The following is an 18,544-nucleotide window of genomic DNA, read 5'->3' as shown; positions in this document are numbered from 1 at the left end:
AAAATAACTAAAGTAACAATACCCTAAAATACTTTTCCACAGCAAAAAAAAAAAATCTTGACCATATTTCTGACTGATTCAGTATTTTTTTCGATAGAAAACAGTATAAATGAATAACAAAGACGAAAACAAAAGAAGCAACTAGTACGAGAGTTAAGTATAATGATGAGATTGCGTAAACAGCGCCATATTGGCAATACTGTTTCCCATTATTATAACTAGATGGCGCTCTATCGATACTATTATAACTACGCCCCCAGTATGTGAAATCGCTTAAGAGTATCAAAGCACATACAGTCATAGCAAAAATGACCTGATAATCCTAAATTCAGAGTAGAATTCTGTGCTACTGACTTTTACTTTACAAAAGTTCTGCTAAAAGCACTAGCTGTAGAATTGTAAACAAAACTGAGACTTAAAACAAGCAGGATAAGCTTCATTTTACCCTGATGTTTCAGCGTTTTTATACTCTAAAACCGATTTACATGCTTACTTTGGGGCTAGATGGCGATATGTGTATTGTCGTAGTATATTTATTTATTTACTATAATTTACTGCTTATAATATATACTATAATTTACTATACTATAATGCTATACCTACTGAGGCTACAAGATTATCTCTCAATCGACGAGTCGTTCCGACTTAAAAGTCTATATCGCCCATGTAAAATGGACGTTTTAAAGTCATAAATCCTGTACTTCTGTTTTTTATGCATGAATGAATGAATATACTTTTATTGCACACCACAAAAAGTACATAAAAATAGAAAAGCATGAAAAAACAACGTATACATTTGACGGCCTTATCGCTTCATTGCTATTTCTTTCAGGCAACCAATGGCGAAGAAAACAAATACAGATTTTTTTTAATTTACAAACGTTCTGCATAAAGTCCAAGCTAAATAGTTGTGAGCTCTAACTCAGTTAAAATAAGATACATTTTACTCCGCTGTTCAAATGTTACCATACTCGAAAACGACTCTTCCACTGCGAGCGGGCAATTCATGTACCTACCGTATACCGTATACCTGTATACCGTTGTTGTTGGGTATTATACCTGTATAATGTCTTTTAATTGTTGCTCAGTCTTAGGTTCACATTGCCTGGTCTCGCAGAACTTGCCGAGCGTGGGTAGCGAGAGCACCCGACCGCTCATGTCTGGGTTGGCGCCTGCAAGATAAATATGCGAAATAATATTGAAGGCACCATAAGGATATTTCATAAGGACTGTAAAAATGTTAAATCAAAAGGAGGGTTTAGGATTTAGCGTTAGGTTTGTGCCATATATTTTTTACATGTAAAATATAATATAGAAGTGAGTTGATGGTAGGTATATGAAGCGTTAGCGAACAATCATACAGACAGACTTTGTAGACATGATGTCAACTAAACTTGTTCTGGCCACCATTTTTCCATAAAAAATACACATGCAACTGTTACGTTTCTCGTGCTGTGACTGCGGGATTTTTTTGACGTGGACCTTTTTTTTAAAGGAAATTAAAACTGCATTTTAAAGAAAATACTTTTGTTTTACCTTTATACTTTTGATGTATAACTTTTAGCTTTTGATATGTAACTATATCTTTTTCTTCCTGCTTATGTACCTATTCTTTTTTCCCACCACCGATTGCCTTACTGCTCTGCAGTGGCGTTCACTGAGCTATTTACCAGAGTAAAGTCAAAGTCAAATATTTCTTTATTCAAATAGGCACATAGATGGCACTTTTGATGCGTACATTACATGTAAAATATGATATAGGAGTGAGTTGATTGATGAACTAAAGCTACGAGGGTTCCAAACGCGCCCTGGTCTAAGAAGAAGCCCACAACAAACTTAGCCGGTTGTTATTTTGTTATCACCATCCTGCAACCTGGTTAGAGCAATAATTTGCACCTAAGCATTTTTATCGTTGACGTAGTCCTTAATACTATAATAGGACTTCTCTATAAGCTTACCGACTTAGAAGATAAGCTTGCGTTTAATACAAACTTTGAACTTTTTCAGAGACATCTCCAAGATATCAACTGGTAATTTATTGTAAAATTGTATACAATTTCCTTTAAATGAATTACTTCTTTTATGTAGTCTAGTATTGCACTGCAAGTTTATTTATTAGGGTATGCATACAGTAGGAAGATTGCATCAAACGGCAAAATTCCTTCTCCTATACGAGTTATATTTAATTTTTTGGATAGGCAGTGCTTTTGTGCATGTATGAAGTGCAAGCCACTGCTAGCCTGCTCAATGCATTTAAAATTTTCTACGATTGTAAATAAACTGTTCTTTTTCGGCAAAATTATAAGATTGTTATTATACGTATTAAGTTACTTCTAAGTTCTACGTAATGACGGTTTAACAATTATTCTCTCCGGATTGCCGAAAATCTGTTGAGTATAAGGATTGAAGAAATTATAAATTACACCATACAGATTCTCCTGCTTTTCGCAGACTATAGCAAATACGAGTATCATGGATTTCCGCAAAGTAACGCCTGCTTTTATCCAAAACGTTATGTCTGTTTTTGCCTAAAAAAAAAAAAATACCTGGTAGGGCAGCAGCTGCGAGGATGTCGAAAGCCTTTTTCCTTCCAGCCTTATCCGATGGAGGCTCCAAGTCCATTGAACCGTTCCGAGTTAGTAAACCTGTGGACGTAGCGCCAAGCGTTTTACGTACTTTAGTAATAAAAGTTTATTATAACGCACTATCTAGTTAAATAAAGTTTATTTAAGTATCACCAGAAATGGCCAGAAAACCGGACATTATATCACCGGAATGCGCCCGCAGACTTTGACAATTGAAAGTGTACACTCTCAAACCTTATAGCTAACTTCAAGGTGTCGGTTTTTTGTGACGGTGTGCGCGCGCATCGTAAAAGTTTACTCTCATCATTTTTCCCTAACGCGTCAAAAGAAGAAAGCTCTACCTTCATAGCTTAATATAAATAAACTGTGAGATGTTGATAACAAAAAAAAAAATTCCGGCTAAGTTTGTTGTGGGCACTTCTTAAACCAGGGCGGGTTTGGTACCCTCGTAGCTTTAGGTTTTAGTTGGCGTACGAAGTTATCACCATTCCGTTACAATTATGTAAACATATATGTATGAACGCTTCATAAGTGCCTGTGATAGGCCTACATGAATAAAGACATTTTGAATTTGAAGTATAACTTCAAAAATCTTAAATTTAAATGTTCAGTGAAACTTGGTGGTCCGATAATGAGATATCTAGATAATGCGTTATAATAAAACTTTCAGTGTATTAAATACCTTATTTATATTGTTAGAGTCGTTTTCTGTACAAACGCAGTATAAGACGTAAGATAAATTTTTTGGAAAGATTTTTTATCGTGTTACGCCAAAGAAGTATAACTTCTAACGCGTGTACGATAAGTACACACACTTTTCTTTTTATTATACAGGGTTACTAGCGCCACATGAGAATATTTCCCATACTCTAGGTAGTGCAGGACTATTTTGGTCTTGTCTTTCTCCTCTTTCCCATTTTCTCTTTCTCTCGTGTTATAGTCTCAAACAAATAGTTTGCGATAGTAGGAAAGCCAGTTTTTTTCCATCTTCACTATTTTATGCACCAAGCTTTCAACACTATTATTTCTTTTAATTTTCTGCAATAATTTCCCGTCCTTCCTTGACGCAGTTGAACATATTGTGTATTGCATCTTCAGTTTCGTACTGTCTATCTGATTTGTCCGTCATTTGTTAGATGGGATGAAAAGAAAGCTCTTAAGACAAGTAACTTACCCGTTCGAAATACGGCTTTAGTTCTGAACAGTTCCGGCGAACTTCTGCTCATCTCAGCACCGAGTAGTGGACTCTTCATCCTAGGTACTGCCAGCTGCTCAAACACGTCACGCAATTCAGATCGCATCACTAAACTGTAACAAACAGATCAATTGTAGGTACTCCGAGTACGCATACCTGAACTTCATTTTATTCCAATACAAGCAGTGGCGTGCACAGTGTTTGTGACCAGGGTATGCATAAAGAAGGAAGATGGCATAAAAGTGAAAAATCCTTCGCCTTTATGAGTTATACGAAAAAATTAGGGTATGCAGTGCTTTTGTGCATGTATGAAGTGCACGCCACTGAATACAAGTTAGCCCTTGACTGCAATCTCCCTTATGGTAAGATGGTAACGGGCTACCCATTGGGGGGGGGGGGGGGGGGGGGTGGGGGCAGTTATATTAAAACCGTAAGATAATTAATTACTTAATTACGAATTAAATTATTAGTAAACTAGCGGACCCCCACGACTTCGTCCGCGTATGAGTCAATCGGGAAGCTAGAATATATCTTACGTTGTATTTCAGTTGATACATACATACATGCCATCCATCCATACATCCGTCCTCACAAACTTTCGCATTTTAAATATTAGTAGGATTACCATCCTTCGATCGTTGTCCCATATGCCTTGCGACTAACAGGTATTTGTGAAGAGTTATGTTCTTTATCTCCGACAATATTTATCAAATCCTTATTAAAATAAGACCGTACATGCTTGTTAGTATACACTTTCAAATAAAAAAGGAATGATTAAAATCGGTTCAAATTTAACGGAGCTATGAAGTAAAATTGATTAAAAATTTCATCCCATTTCCCGGAGGAAACTTATTGTTTATCGGGATAAAAAGTAGCCTATATGTTGACCCGGAATTTCAACTACCACTATACAGGTGCCCGAACAGACAGACTGACAGACAAAATTTAAATAAAAATCTGTTTTGGACTCAATATCGATTATAAAGCATCCCCCGGTCAAAATTTTCCAAAATATATTAAATGTACAGAAATCTTCCAGTTACAGTTTTATTATAAAAGTAATCCCGTATTTTTATATCACATAAACCAATGAAGTGTCCACAACTTTTTTATACATATACTATAACATTAACCACACTACTGGAAAATGTCGGTGTTATGAGCATGAATGTCTGTCAGTGTCTGGGTGTTTATATGTATTATTATTATTTATTTATTTAATGAAAAATATACATTTTTTATGTTAACATAATAATATCTGTTACGGCGTAACAAAGACGCAGTCGGGTTTATCCGTACACCGGTATTCATCGTTAAGCGCTCGGAATTATAAGTAGGTAAAGTATTTTAAAGCTACATACAAAATATGACGGGTAGTTCCAAAAAAAAAATATAAAAAATAATGATCGCGTTTCAACCAGTTCCACATATCGCACTTTATCGTTTGAGTAAACTTTACACAGGATGTTCCAGCTATATATATGTATATTCTAACTATTTATGTATATTATTCATAAAAATATGCATCAGCTATCTTAGTACCCATAACACAAGCTACGCTTACTTTGGGGCTAGATGGCGATGTGTGTATTGTCGTAATATATTTATTTATTAATTATTTGTCCGCGGCTTCGCTCGTTAACAATTTTCAATTTTTCCAGCTGGACTACTTAAGGAATCGGAATTAAAGTTAGCCTATGTTCTTTTGCGTGATTGAGTAACAAACATCCACACTTTCACATTTATAATATCACTAGCTGTTGCCCGCGACTTCATCTGCGTTTGTTTTTTTTTTGATGTGGCTTTAAATTTAGTTGTGGATCTAAAAAAAAATTAAAGTATTCAATATCGCTAAGCCTTAAATGAGGGATTTGCTGCTGTCCGCTGAGGAGTTCTGTCCTCTATCTCCAACCACAGTTTGGACAAAATTAAACACATATTATAACCTCTATAGTACAAAAATAATTATTTAAATGGGTTATAATTTCGGAGTTATGGTGTAAAATCTCCAAACACTCATCCCCTCTCCCAAAGGAACCGAGCTTAATGTCGAGATAAAAAGTATCCTATATTACTTCTAACACTTCCAAGAATATGAGTACAAAGTTTCATGAGGATCGGTTAAGTAGTTTTTGCGTGAAGGCGTAACAAACAAACTTACATTGACATTTATAATATTAGTAATAAGTATAGGGATAGGATAGGAAAGGATAGGAATTAATCTTAAATCTTAAATCTTACCATCCTACGATAGTAAGATTAATTGAGGGTACATACAAACAGTTTGCTTACCTGAAGCTTCGGAACAATGCGACGAAGTCCATAAAGTCCAGTTGAGTGTCGTATCCGACCGACCCCGTCCGTAGGTGCTTGAGATTCTCCCAGAACCTCTCGCTGGTCTCTAGTCTTCGTAAACTGAGGATAGATTGATTATGAAGTCTTGTTAAAAATAAGTTTGGGACTAAAGAGATCGCTTCTAATCTTATCTAACATTTTTTTTATTACACTGCAAACTTGACTACAATTTCACCTGTTAAAGTGGTGATGCATGTAGGCCTATCACAGGCACTTATGACGCGTTCATATATGTTTACATAATTATTGTAAGGTGATGGTGATATCTACGTTCGCCAATTGAACCTAAAGGTAATAGGGTTCCAAATACGCCCTGGCCCTGGTAACCCACAACAAACTTAGTCGGGTATTTTTTTTTGTTATCACCCTCAGACAGTAAATTAATATTAAGCTACGAAGTTATGAGGTTAGAGCAATTCCAGAGCGCGTTTGAAACCCTCGTAGCTTTAGGTTTAAGTTGGCAAACGAAGTTATCACCATCCCCTTACAATTATGTAAACATATATATATGAACGCTTCAATAAGTACCTGTGATAGGCCTACATAAATATAAACATAATATGTTCTTGTAAAGATATTTTTCACTTCGTCTTACGAAATATTGGATAATTCATTTGTAATAATTGTTTTAACAATTATTCATTGCAAAGTCATCTCCTGACCGGATGCTTCGGAACGAAACGTGCGTAGAGGGTACATTGCCGAAGATCTGTTTGGCGTGGAGTATAAGGATTGGAGAAATTGTAAATAACACCACACAGATTCTCCTGCTTTTCGCGGAATATAGCAAATTAAGCTTCATTTTCATAACATTTGACTTATGACTTTGGAGGTTTAATTGACAGCCGAGTGGCGCAGTGGGCAGTGACCCTGCTTTCCGCGTCCAAGGCTGTGGGTTCGATTCCCACAACTGGAAAAGTGTTTGTGTGATAAACATGAATGTTTTTCAGAATCTGGGTGTTTATATGTATATTATAAATATTAATGTGTATTATATTCATAAAAATATCAGCTATCCTAGTACCCATAACACAAGCTACGCTTACTTTGAGGCTAGATGGCGATGTGTGTCTTGTCGTCGTATATTTATTTTATATTTATTTATAATTTAGGAACATCTGTGAGGTGTGTAAACGTATATAAATAGCACTGTGCAGATTTGCCTGGTACTGAACGAGCTCTGTCAAGAGAAGCTATACTTCTTCCTGCATACAGTAGGAAAGCTTACCTACTACGATTCGGTGAGCTGCTATGACCGCTGGTGGTGAGGCTACTGTGACGTTGTGTGCAAGTCGTGTGCTGACTCGACGCCGCCGAGTAAGAGCTGTTGAACAAAGAATTATGCTACCCTAGTATATTATTTTAGGTATGTTATAATTATAACTCGAGAAATAGAAAAATTAAAATTAAAAAAAAAACCCCGTGTCTACTTATGTACACGCGTTAGAAGTTATACTTCTTTGGCGTTTACAAGATTTTTTTTTTTTTTAACTTACGCCTTATTCTACGTTTGTACGAAGTGAGGTATTTAATACATTGAAAGTTTTATTACAACAAATTATCTAGATATCTTACTATCGGGCCATCAAGTTTCACTGAGCATTAAAATTTTAGATTTTTGTATAATTGACACAATTAAATCACCGGAATGAGCCCGCAGACTTTGACAATTGAACGCTCTTTTTGAAGTACTAATGTGTTGAGTATAGCTAACTTCAGGGTTTTTTATGACGGTGCGCGCGTTTCGTAAATGTTTATTATACATATTTGTTTACATAATTGTAAGGGGATGGTGATAACTCCGTTCGCCAACTTAAATCTAAAGCTACGAGGGTTCCAAACGCGCCCTGGTCTAAGAAGAGCCCACAACAAACTTAGCCGGGTAAATTTTTTTTGTTATCACTATCTTCCAGTAAATTTATATTAAGCTATGAAGCTAGAGCAATTCACACCCAAGCTTTTTTATCGTTTAAGTAATCCTTAATATTATAACAGGATTTTTCTGTAAGCTTACGTTTTATATAAACTTTGAACTTTTTGAGAGGCATCTCAAAGATTTCATTTGGTAATTTGTTATAAATAATATACAATTGCCCTGGAATTTGCAATTTTGTGTAGCCTAGTAAACTGCACAACGAGTTTATTTTTGCTTCTAATATTTATATTGTTAAAGTGCATTTTCTGGCATACAGGATAATCGGTTCGGTAGTTTTTCAGTTTTAAGCGTCCAGACAGACAGACGTGGCGGGGGACTTCATTTTATAATATGTAAAGATAAAGACAATCAAATTTCACTTGCTTTAAGGGTGAAGGAAAACAGTGTGACGAAACCTGCACGCCTGAGAGTTCTCCATAATGATCTCAAAGGCGTGTGGAGTCCACCAATCCGCACTGGGCCAGTGTGGTGGACTACGGCCTTAACCCCTTCTCATAATGGGAGAAGCCCTGTAGTATGCAATAAGGGGTATATGACGATGATGAAAGTTTTTGTCTTAGATACATCCATCTATTGTTTTTGTTTGTGGTCAAAAAGAATACCTGTGTCTTGGTGAACTCTGCGCTGCGTCATCATCGCTCCTGGTCCCGGAAGCGTGCGAGCTGAAACTCCTCGGAGAACTCTTCAGCTCTGAAGTGGATTTGTTCTTCTTGAACTTCATTCCCGCGCTCTTCGCGGAGTCGCTGTGGGATTCTGCGTACTTGACTGGTGTTGAGTGACTGGAGCTGCCGTATATTGACTCCCGACCTCCAAATACCTAGGAGATAGACAGAAGTTGCTACACAATAATCGTGAGCCGTATTAATAAATAAATAAATATACTACGACAATACACACATCGCCCCAAAGTAAGCGTAGCTGTTATGGGTACTAAGACGCATGATGTATATTTTTTTGTATAATATACATAAATACTTATAAACACCCAGACACTAAAAAATATTCATGTTTATCCTACAAATATTTTCCAGTAGTGGGAATCGAAACCACGGCCTTGGACTCAGAAAACAGGGTCGCTGCCCACTGCGTCAATTAAGTATATATTATATCAGTATATTATATGTATAAAGTGTATATGATTCATAAAAATACTTTTTGCTAACTCGTAAAATTGAGTCGACCCCCTCCCCCGCTTAAACATCTCAGGTATTTTATGAACGGGGCGTTCACTAACTTCAATAATAACGACGATGAATTACGACGACGATTATAACGATTGATGAATTCCTTAACGACAAGGCTGCTTCGAAGCAGGCCACTCCGCTCTCATCTCACAAAACAGGAAAATTCTAAAGATTGTTAAACTTTAAAATGATGTTGGAAAAGAGCAATCTGCTGAGTTTCTTGCCGGCTCTTCTCAGTGGAATCTGCCTTCCGAACCGGTGGTAGAGTCACTACAAACAGACTGACTTGACGTTTCAAAAGTGCTTATTAATTAGGCCTCCTTGAAATAAATGAATTTTGAATTTTGAATAATTCGATTTGGTGACAGTACTCACCCGAATTGCATCAGAAACCAATGGCTCGCAACAGCACGCGTCTTCGTAATACAGTGCGGTGTATTTGTTTTTGAGCCAAGCCAGGCTCCTGTCTGCCAGTTTAGTCTGACTTATAAGCGATTTGATGACCGAATGAAGGCCCACTGCCCATACTCTGTAACGGGAATCAAAAGTTTTATAACTAGTAGCTTGACAAGGAAAACATATTTTAGACCTCATTTCGTCTGCACCGAATCGGTTATTAGAGGTTTCAATATCTTAAAAAAACCTAGAAACGAATTGCAGCGCTGCCTACCAGGTCCATCTATTCTCACAAACTTTCGCTATCATAATATCAGTAGGATGGTACGCATGCATTCAATCGTGCCATATGCCTTGCGACTTGCTAGTATCTGTCAAGAGTTATGTCCTTTATCTACAACAGTATTTATCAGATCTTCATTACAATTATATAATACATGCTTGTTAGTATACACGTTCAAATAAAAAAAGAGTTATAAAAATCGGTTCAAATTTAACCGACCTATGAAATAATATTGATAAAAATTTTCATCTCGTTTCCCGGAGGAACCTTATTGTTTATCGGGATAAAAAGTATCCTATATGTTGACCCGGAATACCAGCGACCAGTATACCAATTTTTATTTAAATCCGTTCGGTAGTTTTCACGTGATGCCCGGACAAACAGACAGACAGACAAAAATTAAATAAAAATCTGTTTTGGACTCAGTATCGATTATTAAGCGTCCCGTAATCAAAATTTTCTAAATATATTAAATGTACATAAATCTTCCAGTTACAGTTTTATTACAAGTATAGATGTGATATTTAAAAAGAATTCCCTGGGGATTCTTCAAAAAGATTTATGTGAAATAAATGATCAACATACCCTATTCCGAGTTTTGTTTGTTTTATTTTCATGTTCTTATAATTTGGTTTTATTATTACTTCAATTAGAAGGATAAAGACTTAGTTAAAAAAAAAAGTGTATGTACTTATGTAGACGCGATAGACGTTATACTTGTATGGCGTAAAATCTTTTCAAAAATGTTATCTTGCGCCTTATTCTGCGTTTGTAGAAAAAACTACACTAACAATAGAAAAAGGTATTTAATACATTGAAAGATTTATTATAACGCATTATCTAGTTATCTCGTTATCGGAAAACCAAGTTTTATCATTAAAATTTAAGAGATTTTTTTTGTACAATTGAATGAAATAAATCACCGGAATGAGCCCGCAGGCTTTGACAATTCAAAGTGTACACTGTCAAACCTTTTATTGAAAATCAAAATTGTTGACTATAGTTAACTTCAGGGTGTCGGTTTTTCGTGACGGTGCGCGCGCGCATCGTGGTAATTTACTCTTATAATTTTTACCTAACGCGCCAAAAGAAGTATAACTTCAAAAAGCTTTAACTAATTTGTCTATTGGTTGAAAGTGTTATTAAGATTACATCTCTAGACTTGTTAGCTAATTCAAAAAACACTTTTACGTGCATTCAAATGAAACTTTGCTTGTGAATTGCCACACATTATTATTTTTTTTTATTTATTATTTATTTATTTCAAACAAACACATAAAAAGAAAGCCTAAGTAATGGAGATAAAGTCTGTGATTTCCACACTAAGATTCCCTGTGTCGTGGAAATCATTTCCTTCATGGTTGAATACAATAAAGATAAATAAAGGTAACTTAATAATAAAACAAAAAAAAACAAAAACAAAAAAAAAATTTAAGAAAAAAAAGAAAACAGCTTAGCATTCAAATTCTGTTGGAGCAATAATGACAAACAATGTTCTTTAGTGAGTGTGTGTGCGTGTGTATAATTGTGTTGATGTTTGTGTATGACTGTATTTGTGAGTGCATCCGTGTGTCTGTGTGTTTATTGTATGTTATATTTATTCTAATATTGTGAGCATTTTTTCTGTTTCTCCGTAGCTTGATTCAATTAACCATTATATCAAGTGTTTTTAACACGCTTTTATTAGCTTCACTTGTATGTTTGTATGTTTGTAACCGACTTCTTTGGACGCTATTTTGACCCACTTTAAACGGTCAAAGTTGAAAGACATCTCTTTCAAACTTTGTAGACACATCGAGGACCGATGACAATACACTAATCTGAGAAGATTATTCCAATTTTCAATATAGAAAATAAGATTTTTTTACATTTATATCGTGACATTTTTTCAATTTTTAGTATTCTGTTAACCTTCGTATAGAGGAATGGTCCAGCAAACAGGTAAAATCTACGTCGAAACTTCGTTCTCAAAAAAGGGAACTTCCACCGTTGCAGGCGTGAGCGCGTTATAACTGTTAAGGCTGCGGATTTATGGAATTATTGTTTTTAATATCTTATATATATCTATATTACTTACCTAAATGAATATAGAGGTAGAACAAAATGGACTATTCTATTATCACTGAGTGTCTTCCCGTAGACTAGTGATATGACTTGTGGCCGTTGGCTGCAAGTTTCTAAGCCGAATCTTTTCGCGGAGGCACATAGTTCTGCTATGTCACGAGGTTCTATGAGCTTTCCATTCAGACGCATGTCCTTGACACACTGAAGATCGATGAATCTGAAAATAGAGTTTTTTTTAAATTAAAAATGTTTATAATCCCTTCCTTAAATATAATGTACATTATTTTACTAGTCAATCTTTTTTTTTGATATTCATATTGAGGGGGTTGTGAAAGAAAATTTTTATTTCCCGTTTTATGGTGGCGGCCATCTTGGATTTCAAATATGTCATAGTGGTATTCTGACGTCGATAGGCGCAGTGGGCAGCGACCCTGCTTTCTGAGTCGAAGGGCGTGGGTTCGATTCCCACAACCGGAAAATGTTTGTGTGATGAGTATCAATGTCTTTTAGTGTTTAGGTGTTTATCTGTATTTAATAAGTATTGTTATGTATATTATTCATAAAATTATTCGTCAGTCATCTTAGTACCCATAATACAAATAGCCTGGAAAAGGCACGAACTGGAGTAGTCAGTAAAGAAAAAAAATGTCTATTTCATTACTTCGTCCTGAAACAGTAGTTGTTAGTGAAATGAACTAGGTACGCATGAATATAACAATCATTTAAAAATGGAATAAAATAAAAAAATAAAAAATCCAAAATATTGAAATCATGTTTTTTTTTATCCAATGATTTATTTTATTTAAACCCCTTTCGTACATAAATATAATTTCAATTTCAGAAAACACATAATTTTTTTTGTTAATATTTTAAGCATAGCTTCTATCGCGGGCCTTGAGCGTGGAGACCGAATCCAGAAATTCCGTAACGAAAATAACCTAACACCCCTCACTCCAACCGGCACAGCGGTGATACTTTTTAGTAAAATCAGTCCCGAATTCCGGTTGTCGAATTTTAAAAATATCATGGACTGAAATTTGTTAGACAACCCATATGCAATATATTTATTGACATATTAAATTAAATATAAAATACGTTTCATCAAATAACTATCTCGGTGAAGGTCGTTTTATATCGGGATTTTAGACTATATTATATTTGTCTTTTTTACATGGCATTTTAATTGAGTTTGTTTGATTCTAAAGGAGGTTTAACTTCAAAAATAGATTACCCCTCTTCACCAACAACTCCAGCTTCGTTTTCATGTACCAGGTTCCCAGAATACTTAAGCGGTATCACTTCTTCAGGATTATATGAAAGACTTATTTCGGGTTGCTGTACACTTTCCGATGGGGTGTCGCCTGAAACAGAAAATCAGTATAAAATACAAGGGGCTAAGAAATGGTCATAAGTCATTAGGCATGACCGGCATTTCTGCTGTATGTCTAGTCTGTCTGTCTGTCTGTTTGTATGTCTGTCTGTATATCGGTTAGTATGTCTATCTGTATGTCTGTTTATATGTCTGTTTATACGTCTGCTGTGTGTCTGTCTTTATGTCTGTCTGTATATCTGTCAGTCTGTCTGTCTGTCTTTACGTCTGTTTGTCTGTCTGCATGTCTGTATGTATATCTGTCTTTATGTCTGTCTGTCTGTATGTCTGTCTGTCTGTATGTCTGTCTGCTTTATGTCTGACTGTATGTATGTCTGTCTGTATTTATGTCTGTATGTCTTTCTGTATGCCTGTATGTCTGTCTGGCCGCCAAGTGCAGCATTGTGCATTTATAATATTAGTGCGGACACTATGTTCTAGATATGTATTTGAGTAATGAGATGAAGTAATGATAACTGACCATGATGGGAGTGCGGGCGATGCGTCGTCCGCGACCACGTGAGCAGTGCGCACGACCGCTCGAGCCGCAGGTGAGCAAACGTCCCCCCCCACTCCGCCTCCCCCACCACACAGGAAGTGCCGTGATGCATTATCTGTGAAATAACAATAACACTTTTATCTACTCTCATGCTTTAAATCTCAAGTCTACAATACAAGTCTGCCCATAGATGGCACTTATGCGTACATAACATAAGAAATGTCTCCCCGTAAATCTGTATCCTTATGACATCTGTATGAATTTCAAAAAAAGAACATCTGTATGAACTTAAAAAAAAGAAAATTGACATTCACACGCTTTTCACTATTTACTTTCACGCCACTACACCTAAGTCACACTACACTAAAACTCTTTTGTTTTTTTCCGATAGCATTTGCGCAAAGGATTTCACACAGACAGTCAATATATATCTGCTCGATGCGTGGTATGTGTATGAATTTCAAAAAAAGAATAGTGTCATTCACGCGAGTGCAAACTCGCACTCGCTTTAAAAAAAAAGAAGGTCATTAGAATCGCCTCAAATTTTCATTGTAATTTTTATTGTTTTGTTTACAAAAAGAATTGAACTATACAACATGTTTATTACTATTACAATAAATAATTCTTTCATAATACTTAGTTAGGTTTAGCATTACGTTTAGGACACAATAGCCCGATGGTACTCTTACCTGAAGTATATGTCTGTCCATCCGGTCCCCGTTCTGCGGCGCGAGGGGGAACATGGTGACCCCGTGGTCATGTGGAAGGGGTTGCACGGGGCAGTACCCCCCTCCCTCTAGCTCATACAGCGCCTCGTTCTCGAAGTCAGCACCGCTACTCCGACGTTGCGGCTGCACGAACACCGGGCTCTCGCACGCTGCCATGGCTGTTCTGGAAAGATATGGGGCATGTAATTTTTGGGGACAGTACAGGATACATACAGGTGAAAATCCACTGCAAGTCTGATATTAGTTAGTTTAATATACATATGTTCATTTTAAACTAAGATTTTTGTGGTTAATGAACATTTCTTAAGCATAGATCAACGGGTACATACCACGATGGGTCGAAATATCGACAAATTCAAAATATTATCGTGGTATGTACCCGTTGATCTATGCTTAAGAAACATATGTTCATTGTTCATAAAACATTTCTAAATTTAAGAAAAAAATATGAGTGCAATAACTTAAACATTAGAAGTAAGAATAAACTTACAGTGCAATATAATAAGTTACACAATAGTTAAAATTCATAATTCGTTAAAAGGAAATTGCATACAATTCTACAATAAACTACCCATTGACATCTTGGAGATGTCTCTTAAAAGTTCAAAGTTTGTATTAAACGTAAGGTTATAGAAAAGTCCTATTACATTATAAAGGACTACGTAATCGATAAAAAAACTTCGGTGTAAATTATTGCTCTACCAGGTTGCTCTTCTAATAATTTTAAATGACAATGTGAGATGGTGCTAACAAAAAAAAACACCCCCAACAAGTTTGTTGGGGGCTTCTTCTTAGTCCAGGACGCATTGGAACCCTCGTATCTTTAATTTGGAGTTTACGAATATGTTTATCGCCATTATGTAATGTACGCATCAAAAGTACCTATGGGCCTACTTGAATAAAGATATTTTTGACTTGACTTGACTTGACTTGACTTGACCACGCTGGCCCAATGCGGATTGGTGGACTACACATATATGAGACCAGACATGAAGAACTCTCAGGTATGCAGGTTTCCTAACGATGTTTTCCTTCACGGTTGAAGCTAGTGATATTTTAATTACTTAAAACGCACATAACTTAGAAAAGTTGGAGGTGCTGGGAGAGGAATTGATATGCATTTTAAATTTATAATATTGATAATTCCTCCAAGTGTAGATAAAAACACTTATAAAAATTATAAAAATGCATATTTATAGGCATGTTGGTAAGATGACCACCTTAAATAGTCTCCGAACAAAGGTGCGGAGGTCCTCGCGAGGCTGTACCGATGGTGGTGGAAGCTGGCTATGTGGTCCATCACCGCCTGGGTCCGGTACACCTTCTCCAAGTTCACCAGACCCTCGGGTCCCACCCTGCGGAACTGTTCGCCCTCTTCATCGAATGATGCTATGTACTGTAAAAAAGTGAAAATTATTAAAATATTGCGCTTATTATTAGTGTGCGTATAATGTTTATTAAAGCTTATAAAAATTTCGGAACCGACAGGATTTTGAACCCTGCGACTCTCTGGCAATCATAGAATATGAGCCGTAGCTTAGTCGTAAAGTGCTCAGAACCGTAGCTTAGTGGTAAAACGCTCAGGCCAGAGTGTTAGTTCAATCCTGACGATACCGATATTTTGCTACGCATTTAAGAAATTTATAAATTTGATTCTTCCTCCAAGTTTAGGTAAACTATTAATATAAACTATCTCTGCAACTTAAATGGAGATGGGCGGGTCACATTTGACGGCCGACTGGCGCAGTGGGCAGCGACCCTGCTTTCTGAGTCCTAGGCCGTGGGTGCGATTCCCACAACTAGAAAATGTTTGTGTGATGAACAGGATTGTTTTTTAGTGTCTGGGTATTTATCTGTATATTATAAGTATTTATATGTGTTATATTCATAAAAATATTCAACAGCTATCTTAGTACCCATAACACCAGCTACGCTTACTTTGGGGCTAGATGGTGATGTGTGTATTGTCGTAGTATATTTATTATTATTTATTATTATTATTCAAAGATGTCAAGATAGTAGATGGACAAAAATTGTTACCAACTGGCATCCCATGGATTGGAAGAGAAGACCCGGTAGGCCATTGAAAAGATGGGAGGACGACATCGCGAAAGTTGCGGGTAAGACATGGAGTACTCTTGCAAGGGACAGGTGCAAATGGAAAAATATGGAGGAAGATTTTACCGCCGCTGGCGGCCATTACATAAATGTTCTAAATTAGATAGTATAAGTACTATAAGGGCAATATATTACTTAGTTAAGAAAACATTATAAATAGAGAATAAGAAATTAGGATTAAGGAAAATTGTATTTAACTCTATTATATTTAGCCAGTAAGGTAATTAATTGTAAGGAATGTAAATAAAGCTTTCTTATTATTATTATTATGTTACTACTAGCGGACCCTAGCGCCATCTGTCGGGCTAATTTGTGAATCTAAACCATTCCGGGTTCCACCCAAACGTATACCAAAATAATCATGCAATCGGTCCAGCCGTCTAGGAGGAGTTCAGTGACATACACACGCACACAAGAAATATATATATAAAGATAATAAAAATTATACAAAAAGCAATGTGTTATTTTTTGTTTCAAAAAGTGCCTCATTATAATTTTGGGCCAGTATGATGATGAAGATGACAGGATTCGTCTCATCATCGTCACCATATCAACCCATAATCGGCCCGCTACAGGGTTCTCCTCCCAAATTGAGACGGGGTTAAGGCCGTAGTCCACCACGCTGGCCCAATGAGGATTGGTGGACTCCACACACCTTTAAGAACATTATGGAGAACTCTGAGGCATGCAGGTTTCCTCACGATGTTTTCCTTCACCTTTGAAGCAGCGGTTAGTGAGGTTAGTTAAGAGGTGCGTGCTGTGAACTCGGCCCTCCGACAGTAAAGCCGAAGTTCCAGCCGCTGGGCTATTTTTTTTAGCCCTACTCATTCCGAGAGGGCCCTGTAGTAGGCCGTTAACGGGTGGACGACGATGATGAATTTTGTTACTGTCTCTTTTTGAAATACACTAGAGTAAACTGTTAATCTCACAAGGAATTCTTAAATGTTTATCAAGAGATATTACATTTTTTTACCTATACTTGGAAGAAATAATGAATGTTGCACGACTCATGATGCGAAGCATCAGAGAGTGCTTTACGATCGCAAAAATTTTTTCACCTCATTTCGGCGGCTATTTTTATTATTATAGCCTTGTTAGTTCACGGAAACAAGATATTTTGCATACTATTGTCGAGATAATTTAATGGAGATTAATTCCATACTTTTAAAAAATTGATTTACTGCAATAGAATTGGAAATACACCAAAATAGGTCAAAAAAAATTCCTGTCCGTCATGTGTGAAACCTGAAAACACTTGTGAAAAAATCCATTATTTAAGTTTAATTTTTTTTTTTTTAATTCTAATCGACGATTGTAGGTCACTGAATGCGAATGATTAATTAATTCAGTGTAGTTTAATTGCAATTAATAAAAAACGAAAACTGCAAGACTGTATATCTATATATATCCATGTAAAATTAACATGGATGGTGATATATTTATATCTATAGATATTATGTACATTTATTCCACCAGGGGCGCTTGTGCAGTACCTTCCTAGTACAGCTGTTTTTTCGGCAACTAATTTTGAACGACTTATGTTTTTTTTTTTTTTTTTATATTTGATAATTAAATGAGCATTATGAGTCGTGCACTTTTGGATTTTCCAAATTTTTTTACTTAATTATTATCGAACTTACTAGAAGTTAGTTCATTCGTCATCATCATCATAAATTCAACCAATTGAAGTCCACTGCTGGACATAGTTATTTTGTAGGGACTTCCACAATCCACGGTTCTGGGTGACTTGCATCCAGCGGCTTCCAGTGACTCGCCTGATATCGTCTGTCTACCTCGTTTAGGGCCAACCTAATTGGTTTTCTTAGTTTACT

The 18,544-nt window shown here is 36.2% G+C and overlaps 1 protein-coding gene across 1 annotated transcript in view; it reads right to left on the bottom strand.

Moving 5' to 3' along the window:
• Positions 1–18,544, bottom strand: part of LOC120635171 (1-phosphatidylinositol 4,5-bisphosphate phosphodiesterase epsilon-1-like) — a 176,125-nt gene that overhangs the window by 53,840 nt on the left and 103,741 nt on the right. Inside the window, exons 8-19 of the mRNA XM_039906104.1 lie at positions 15,815–15,990; positions 14,556–14,757; positions 13,849–13,981; positions 13,230–13,359; positions 12,012–12,215; positions 9,631–9,784; positions 8,674–8,888; positions 7,364–7,459; positions 6,073–6,195; positions 3,760–3,893; positions 2,547–2,645; positions 1,060–1,172 (exon numbers count right to left, since the gene is read on the bottom strand). Coding sequence (XP_039762038.1) covers positions 1,060–1,172; positions 2,547–2,645; positions 3,760–3,893; positions 6,073–6,195; positions 7,364–7,459; positions 8,674–8,888; positions 9,631–9,784; positions 12,012–12,215; positions 13,230–13,359; positions 13,849–13,981; positions 14,556–14,757; positions 15,815–15,990 — 1,779 coding nt within the window. The remainder of the gene's footprint in view (positions 1–1,059; positions 1,173–2,546; positions 2,646–3,759; positions 3,894–6,072; positions 6,196–7,363; positions 7,460–8,673; positions 8,889–9,630; positions 9,785–12,011; positions 12,216–13,229; positions 13,360–13,848; positions 13,982–14,555; positions 14,758–15,814; positions 15,991–18,544) is intronic.

Source organism: Pararge aegeria, chromosome 26 (genome assembly GCF_905163445.1).
Source record: "Pararge aegeria chromosome 26, ilParAegt1.1, whole genome shotgun sequence".
In the NCBI taxonomy this organism is placed as follows: Eukaryota; Metazoa; Arthropoda; class Insecta; order Lepidoptera; family Nymphalidae; genus Pararge; species Pararge aegeria.
Note: the sequence above shows the minus strand (reverse complement) of the source record. Positions and strands in the feature narration are given on the sequence as shown.